The sequence below is a fragment of the Eucalyptus grandis genome, chromosome 7 (genome assembly GCF_016545825.1).
Source record: "Eucalyptus grandis isolate ANBG69807.140 chromosome 7, ASM1654582v1, whole genome shotgun sequence".
Taxonomy (NCBI): Eukaryota; Viridiplantae; Streptophyta; class Magnoliopsida; order Myrtales; family Myrtaceae; genus Eucalyptus; species Eucalyptus grandis.
The window spans coordinates 554,826-563,626 of NC_052618.1; the positions used below are offsets into that span (position 1 = coordinate 554,826).

General features: G+C 36.2%; 1 protein-coding gene across 1 annotated transcript; it reads left to right on the forward strand.

Annotated features, from left to right (window-relative positions):
* Nucleotides 1–4,874: 4,874 nt before the first annotated feature.
* Nucleotides 4,875–8,050, forward strand: LOC104452452 (methionine S-methyltransferase-like). Its single transcript, XM_039316564.1, has 6 exons — nt 4,875–4,880; nt 5,021–5,101; nt 5,877–5,906; nt 6,532–6,725; nt 6,989–7,195; nt 7,596–8,050. Exons 4-6 carry the CDS (start codon nt 6,558–6,560, stop codon nt 7,698–7,700), a joined length of 480 nt encoding a protein of 159 aa, XP_039172498.1. The 5' UTR covers nt 4,875–4,880; nt 5,021–5,101; nt 5,877–5,906; nt 6,532–6,557; the 3' UTR covers nt 7,701–8,050.
* The last annotated feature ends 751 nt before the right edge of the window (nt 8,051–8,801 follow it).

Here is an 8,801-nt window from a genome sequence, read left to right on the forward strand (position 1 = left end):
TCGTTGAGCGAACTGGTCTCTGATAAACCGACGCCAGTTATTCGCGAGAAAAATTAGATCTTCATGACCACTCATTTTTGGGTCACCAGAAGTATTAGTTAGCGGCATCTTAGTTGACTATGACATGCAGAGGTTGATTTTGAATGTTCGATTCAGTATATTTTTTTTATATCATATTTTGGACGATTGAATGGAAATTAAAATTATTAAAATTCTAGGATTTCCGCAGCCTGATTTCACTACTTTGAACCGGCAAAGAGGCCTGGCTTTACAACGCACAAATTCTTATGAATATCTACTAAACTTAAGGGTCCGTTTACTTTACAAAAAAATGAATAATTTAAAAAAAAATCCTAAAAGAGATCGCTTATATGGTTTTTGCAAAAATGAATGAATAAAAAAAATTTCATCATCTACAAAATATTGAAACTCAAATTGTTGTTTATAATAAAAATTATTTTTTTGGCTAATTAATTCAAGTATTATAAGTCATCATTTTGAGGAAATTATCCTTTAAATCATTCATTTTCCGTGAAAAAGATAGAGCATAAATATAATGTGTCCACTCATCTTATCCTTCTATGGGTTTTCACTTCCACATTGATGTAAAGAAAATTGTTGTTTATGACCACTCATTTTTCGGTCACCAGAAGTATCAATTAGCGGCATCTCAGTTGACTATGACATGCAGAGGTTGATTTTGAATGTTTGATTCAGTATTTTTTTTTATATCATATTTTGGACGATCGAATGGAAATTAAAATTATTAAAATTCTAGGATTTCCGCAGCCTGATTTCACTACTTTGAATATCTACTAAACTTAAGGGTCCGTTTACTTTACAAAAATGAATAATTTAAAAAAAAATCCTAAAAAAGATCACTTATATGGTTTTGCAAAAATGAATGAATAAAAAAATTTCATCATCTACAAAATATTGAAACTCAAATTGTTGTTTATAATAAAAATTATTTTTTTGGCTAATTAATTCAAGTATTGTAAGTCATCATTTTGAGGAAATTATCCTTCAAATCATTCATTTTGTGCGAAAAAGATAGAGCATAAATATAATATGTCCACTCATCTTATCCTTCTATGGGTTTTCACTTCCACGTTGATGTTAAGAAAAGTTATCACTTCAAAAGAAGAAATGTGATATTAAATCAAGTAAGTGGATTCATTTTAATCAAATAATGAATATGACATGAACATTAATATTTTAGGTAAAATAAATAAATGAACAAAATAATTAGCTTTGTGCATAAAAATATCAATGAAAACGTTAGACATGAGATTTTCTCTAATTAGTGAAGTTTACATAACAATTCAAGGAAAAATTTAAAACACACACACATATACGTATATAATTTGGTGTGATTCATTATTAATTATACTAGTGCTGTAACTATTAATTATATCAATCTCCCTGAAGTAATACTTTTTCCATCCGGATGGTTTCATTTCGTGTTATTACCAATTTGGAAAAAGAAGTAATAACTTGAGAAAACTTGCTGTTGAGATTCCCGGGGTGGTCCACGATTGTTGGCACGATATCTTGCAAATTTGCTACGTTGATTTCATTCCTTGTGACATTCGCACGATCTGATCCACCATAATTGATCATTTAGGAAAAAAGAAAAAGTTTATTTGTTAGCAGTTTCAATTCAAATTTGTTCATATTTTCAATAATCATTTCGCGTGAATCCAAGCAATAGAAAAATCTACATAATCTTGGTTTCATGGCAATGTTTTTACGACAGGAATCTCGGCATTGTTGCCTTATATCATGCCTTGAATGCTCCTTGCCCTTTTTGTTCTGTTCTCTCCACTATATAAAACAGTTGATTTCTTCCTATAAGTTCATGGAGATGAAGCCCGGGAAGCCTATGGAGATGGCAGTGAATTTTGCGAACGATCCGAAATAGTCTGAGCAGCCGATCGCTTACTAGTACAACGTTCAAGATGTAGCGACGTCATTCTCGACCATTGAGAACACATTTTCCAGTTCTGGACGGCTGATATACTACGTTTTCTCATGGAAAGAGTGATTGGAGCATTGCTCAAAACCATCGGTTGGCAACCGATCTCTCTCTCTCTCTCACTCTTTCGTTGGGCATATCAAACCAAGCATGCTTCACATAAGCATCTCGATAACATTTTCTATCATTACTTATGATCTGTTTTGAAATTACTTAAATGTCATGTCAAATTCTCATGTGAGCCGTGGCGAAAAGAATGTGACAAAAATGCTAACATGTAGCATGCTTAATTTGGTGTTTTGAGAAGTCAGGTTCAGTTCTAATTCGTGACTCTTGGTTTCGAATTTCATTCCTTTTTCTCTTGGGCATTGAAATCATGCATGCTTCACGTTAGCATTTCCGTCACAGTTTATTTGTCATAGGATATAAACGATGAAGCAATCCAAAATGACTCAAATTGAACTGCGACCTAGATCGAGGTGACTATAGACATTCGTGGCAGGCAAAAGGTATATACATAAATTTGTTTGATATTTCAAAAGAATTTTCTTGTTCGAATCAAGAGAATAGAACGTGTTGATTACGACACTACTCGAGCATGAAAATGTGCTTGGCATAAAGTCATTTCGAGCTCTCATACAAGCAATGGCAAGAAGAATACGATGGAAATGCCAATGTGTAACATGCGTGGTTTGGTGCATAACGATTGGGGTTCTGATCAATGCTTCAACCCTATTTTGGATCAACAATTTGTCTATGTGCATTGTTTTAGCTGTCCATTCATGTATTGCCAAAGGCAAAAAGTAATCCCAAAATCCCTCTCTCTATCATTCTCTTCTTATATTTTCCTATTTTAACATTCTAGTTATCTCAATGTACTTCATGGTCTTTGATTTTATTGTAAAGATCGAAAATATTTTCTTGTTTTGTCCGTTGGCATACGGGTGTCTAAGTTCAAATCCAATTCAAATCTCTATTTTCTATAAAAAAAAAAAAAGCCCTCGACCTTTTTGTAACATTGCTCAATTAGAAATGTTTATGTCCAAAATGATCACTATAGAAGTGTTTCATGGGCATAAATGTGCGTGGCAATGTAATCTGTACTATGTACATTTGTTATGTATACATCTCTATATCACTGAAATGGGTCAAATGACCACAACATAAGGGAGAGTGGGTTCCTGTGCTACTTGTTTATCTATCCAATCTCAAGCTCCATTTGTTTCATGGAAAAACCGTTTCTCTAAAGATAATTATTTTCGTTGTTTACAAAAATGAACAAACAAAAATATTTACATTGTCTGAAAATACTTATACATATATTGTCATCAATAATAAATATATTTTTTATCGAATAATTATTTCGACAATCATTTTAAAGAATATATATATATATATATATATATTGACAATTTTAAAGAAAATATTTTAAAAATCGTTTATTTTAGGCGTAACAAATGGAGCCTCACTTCATGTTCCACTTTCAAGCTTTATTTCCTTTTACTTTTGATCTCCTCCTGATCGGCCCGGCCCATTCACACATTCCTCTATGAGCTTACGTTTTTTTTTTTTTTTTAATTTTAAATTTACTTATTTAAGAAAAAAATAATATGCGCCATTCTGAATGATTTTCTCAGCACACAAAGCACTACTTTGTACGACGCAATTCTATAAATCTACACTTCTCACTTTTAGAAATCCAGGGAAAAAATAATACATAAAACAGAGCAAGGAAAGGATAATTTTTTTTTTTTTTTTGTGATTTTAACCTGTAAGATTAAGTCATTTTATTCCTATGACTTATAAATTGAATTGTTCCAAATTACGAATCTTGAAATTTCCGAGAGATGGGTGCGATTTCTCGTCCTCGAGGAACGGAATGCATTAATGCTTAATTATTCAAGATTCCCCTTTTAGTATGCGAGGCAAGAGTAGTGTCCAGAAACTCATCGGATCATATGTTCGACTTTATTCGAGCATGTGCAAATCTACTGAATGAATATGATTCACATGCTTCCCAATGAGGTGAATGATTGCACAAGAATCTCCCTTTAATAAATTAATAGATTGCTCAAGACAAAACATGACTTTATACGGTTGGTATTGATGTAAATAATTTTTCACTAATACGGATGTGGACAGTCGTGACCAACGTGAGAAGAGTAAGAAGAGGACGGCAATGACAAAGAAAGAAGAAAAATGCTAAAAAAAAAATTAAAAATTGTTCATCTAAGCATTGCTATGTTATGTAGGATAGTTAGCATCTACGTCTATGATTTTCAATTAAAATAGGACCAAATTACCCAAATTAAAATATTTATAATTTAGTTGGCATCAATACACTAAATTTAGGATTTTTTTTTAAATAATTTTCCCTCACTTATTATTATGCATGAATCCCTTCACAATCATGTATATCAAAAGAAACTCTACACTAGCCTAATTAGTATAGGGTAAATTCTTTTCTTATAATTTTGGATTAATGTCACAACAAACCTTAAATTGAAAATTGGTGAACTTGTACTATATTTATTTTAAATTAATTTTCACATCTCAAAAAATCAGTTGAGTGCTCAAAAAATCTCCATCCATTGTTAGGTCTTTAAAGGAAAAGAGGAGATGATGATGACGGCGGAGGAGGAATAACTAGTGTACCACTAGGAATAACAAGTGGCGAACGGACATCCCGCCACGTGGAAAGCCCCGGGGGGTCGTCTCCCTAGAACCCCGCTCAAAGGAACCGTTCAACTCCACGAGTACGTCGTTCGCGGCTTCTTCTTCTTTCCTTCCTTCTCCGACCCGAACTCCGAAGCGAAATCCCGAACCCGAACCACCACCACCACCACCACCTCCGTTCTTCCGAGGTCCGACAATGGCGGACGGCGCCGGCGCGTGCGGCTCGGTGGAGGAGTTCCTGGCGGAATGCGAGCGGTCCGGGGACGCCGCCTTCGCCGCCTTCCTGGAGGTCCTGGAGCGCCTCGAGGACCCGGCCACCCGGGCCGGGGCGCGGGCCTTCCTGTCCTAGCTCCAGCGGCGGCGAAGGCGCCCGGCCGCCCGCCTCCGAGCAGTGCTTCGACCGGTTCCACTTCCAGATCGAGGAGATCGTCCTCGACCAGTACCAAGGTGAAACTCTCAGTCTCTTCTCGTCGTCTCGTGTTCGGAGCCGCCGGTGTGGCGCGGTGTCGGAAGCCTCCGATGAGGGAGCTTTCTCGGAATGCGATGAATGGATCGTAATCTGAATCGGCGAATCGCGCTGAAATGATCGGAATATCGCTTTCGTCGATTGGAGCTTTTTTTTTTTTTTTTCGTGATTTCTTGTGCGAATGTGAAGAAGAAAGAACCGATGAGCTGCGACGGCATTGCTCCAAAGTTGATTTTTTATTTTTTTTGTCGCTTTTATGTTGAGGTTCGATTCGGAGGGAGACGATGCGGAGGGATGAAGTCAGCTTTGAAATACTATGTGTGGTGCATGGATTAATTGTCTGTTGTTTTCACGAGAAAAGAAAAGGTGAAGTAGGATTGAAGACTGGACAAAAAGATGTTCAGCGGTGTACTTAGTCGGACTTGTCTTGGACAAAAACAGTTCAAACTGCTAGATCATTAGATATGGTGTCTCGTTTCTGCCCAAGGCGGAAGCAGAAATTTTTATGAATATAGTCGATTTTGGAGAGGACGCCATTTTCTTGGCTGTTGAACATGAGCACCCTTTCGATTCGTCCTGAAATATACTAAACCATAGGTAGCTAGCTGTAAGCATGAAAAGAAGTGGAGACAATTTCATGGCGGTCCGTGAGCTAATTTTGATGTGTGAATTGGGCAAAATCCCCATCCAGGTGTGGGTGAGAGACCATATGGTACTGCAACGGGCTAATGGCGTTTACCCATGTCTCTTTTGTAGCTACCCACGGTGGAAACGGAACAGATCAGGGTAAGCATTCCCTTTGAACGAGCACAGTACTGGTTCCACTTTCCCAGTGCTAGTTGATGAGTAGAAGACGAAAATGAAGATATATTTTCCAAAATTTCTGCAGGATCAGAGAAGCTTTCTTTGATATTTTAGTTTATAGAAGACTGATGACTTAAGGGAGAGATATATTTTGGTACCTCAGCATATAAATTTTCCTTTTGCTCTTTCTTCACCTCAAATGTAATCACATTTTCATAGTATTGGAACCAAATCGGATCTATCATGAAGCTCCGTACATATACATTCCAAACTAATAAGTAAAATTGTAGCATTTTCTTGATGTATCAGCCTTCCAAACTTTACTATCTCTGTGGCTAAGTCTTGCTTTCAGGATGTACTATAACAGGAGTGGTCAGTTACCTAGAACTTATGCTGATCATCAATGGAATTGAAACTAGTTCTGATTCCCAAGGAGCAGTATTCATACATAACCAGTTACTTTCCCGGCTAATTAGGATTTCATGGATCTCCAAGTATTTATATGTAACTTGTTGCTTTTCCAGATTATTAGGATTTCATGGAGCACCGAGTGGTTTACCACTTATCATCTTTCTGTGAAGTCAGCTCCACTAGACAATTTTTGCAGGTTATCAGGGAAGGAAGAAGCTGACAATGATGATAATTCCTAGCATTTTCGTCCCAGAAGACTGGTCATTCACCTTTTATGAAGGACTAAATAGACATCGAGATTCGATCTTTAAAGATAAGACTGTTGCTGAGCTTGGCTGTGGCAAGGGGTGGATTACTATTGCAACTGCTGCAAAATGGTCACCCATGAAGGTGATTTTCTTTTCTTCCACCGTACTTCATACAGAGAGTTCTCCTTTTTGCTATTCTTGTTATATTTGGATTTTAGAATGCACTTGTAGATGTTCTAGCTTCTAGGATCCCAGATTAACTTTTATAAGCAAAAGAAGTTGGTTTATATGTGTGGATGTTGCTGCAAAATATCCTTGTGATGTGTTAGCGTAGTTTTTGGTCCTCTTTGTTCAGAAGTTTCAGTTTACAATCTGATCTGAAGTTTGTCTATGATTGTAATGCAGGTGTATGGTCTTGATATTAATCCTAGAGCAGTGAAGATTTCTTGGATAAACTTATATCTGAATGCTTTGGATGAGAAGGGTCAACCTATATACGACAGTGAGGGGAAAACTTTGTTGGACAGAGTGGAGTTTCACGAATCTGATCTACTATCTTATTGTAGAGATAACGATATCAAACTCGAACGGATCGTCGGATGCATACCTCAGGTTCTGTTACAAGTGACAGTTTGTAGTTCTTTCAATGTTAATAACATGTCCTAACGGCTATGATTTCCTCTTGCTCCTCTTTACATTAGAGATGCATAAAATGAATAATTTCGATAATATTTTCCTAAATCGATTGCTTGTATCTCTTACAAAAGTGAATGTGCAAAACAATATTTTTATCATCCATGGAAATGTTTAGACATAAATTGTTGTCATGACTAATTATTTTAAGCAATATAAGCAATTACTTGTAGGAATGTTTTCCATATTATTCATTTTCCATGAAACAAACGAGGTCTCGATTTCATTTAGCTGAGCAGTTGTAGTTATTGTGAATTTGGTGTGTGCATAATTGAGTGACACTGTCAGAATTCAACCTCTTTCTGCTTTCCTTGTGCAGATCCTCAATCCCAATCCTGATGCTATGTCTAAGATGATAACGGAAAATGCAAGCGAGGAATTCTTGCACTCCTTGAGTAACTATTGCGCTTTCAGGTTCATTTAGATTTTCATGCTATAAGCTTTTCCATCTACCGCAAATTCAGATTTAACTGCATAATGAAACTATAGTTCTAAGTCTATGGTCTTTTTGCTGGGAAAACTTGCTTCTTTACCTCATCTACATATTGACAGTTTAGCTGCATTGAGTTTAACGTTCCATATTTACTTCAAATTATCAAACGTCTCCTGATTTCTTTGGGTGATATTGAAAACAGAAGTAGTCTACTGTTTGTTATCTTCATATTGGTTCCTTAAGTAGCTTTTACCTTTTGTTACCCTTGAAGAAAGTATAAAATCATGCCCGATAATTTTGATGTTGTTCTAGTGGAAACCCATCATGGTGAAAAGCCATGGTTTCACCCCTTTGGTAATTAATTTCAAAGAATGGGCTAGTTTCTCTGCTCAAATCATCCTCTAAGGTGTTTGATCCTTGTTGAATTTGCTGGTTTTCAGCGTGCTTATCCTTTGTAGCAGCATGTCACCATATAGGTGCTCCATCAGTAGTATCCCTGCTATTTGTGTCCTATCAATCTTCTATTAACACGTTTTGGGTAGCATTTCGGAAGGATTGAAGAGACAACTTGAACACAATTCACCGCAATTGCAAGTTACTGAGAGAAATTTAAAGTCCGCATGACATGAACATGAATGACTACAAATTGACACCTGAAAATGTTTCGACCTATCTTGTTGAAAATCATATTAATATCACATGGGTCAAAATTTGAGCTATTTATGCAATGACACAAAACAAAATGAAATTCAACATGAGCATGGTGACACAACAGAATCTGCCATCCTTTATTCAGAACAGGTTACAATATGAGGAAGAAGTTCATGAGCCAGTCCTTTTCTTGTCTTGATATACAATATGGGAATGAATTGAAGGTTGTTTGCAACCTCCTATTTGAGTTTTTGGCTATTTCTTAACCTATCCATTGCTTCCGCACTTGAAGTAGAGAACGAGCCTCGATTTTAATAAACAGTGAAATTAGTCTAGTTCATTGCAATGCAATAAAAATCTACAATAGTAAACAAATATCATACCGGATGAACAAAACATTTCATTGCAAAATGATAGGAATTACAATATACGATTTCACAT

Coding starts and splice junctions, on each gene's coding strand:
- LOC104452452 (XM_039316564.1), top strand. CDS start 6,558: ATGATGATAATTCCTAGCATTTTCGTCCCAGAAGACTGGTCATTCACC. Junction 6,726..6,988: donor CAAAATGGTCACCCATGAAG/GTGATTTTCTTT, acceptor ATTGTAATGCAG/GTGTATGGTCTTGATATTAA. Junction 7,196..7,595: donor TCGTCGGATGCATACCTCAG/GTTCTGTTACAA, acceptor TTCCTTGTGCAG/ATCCTCAATCCCAATCCTGA.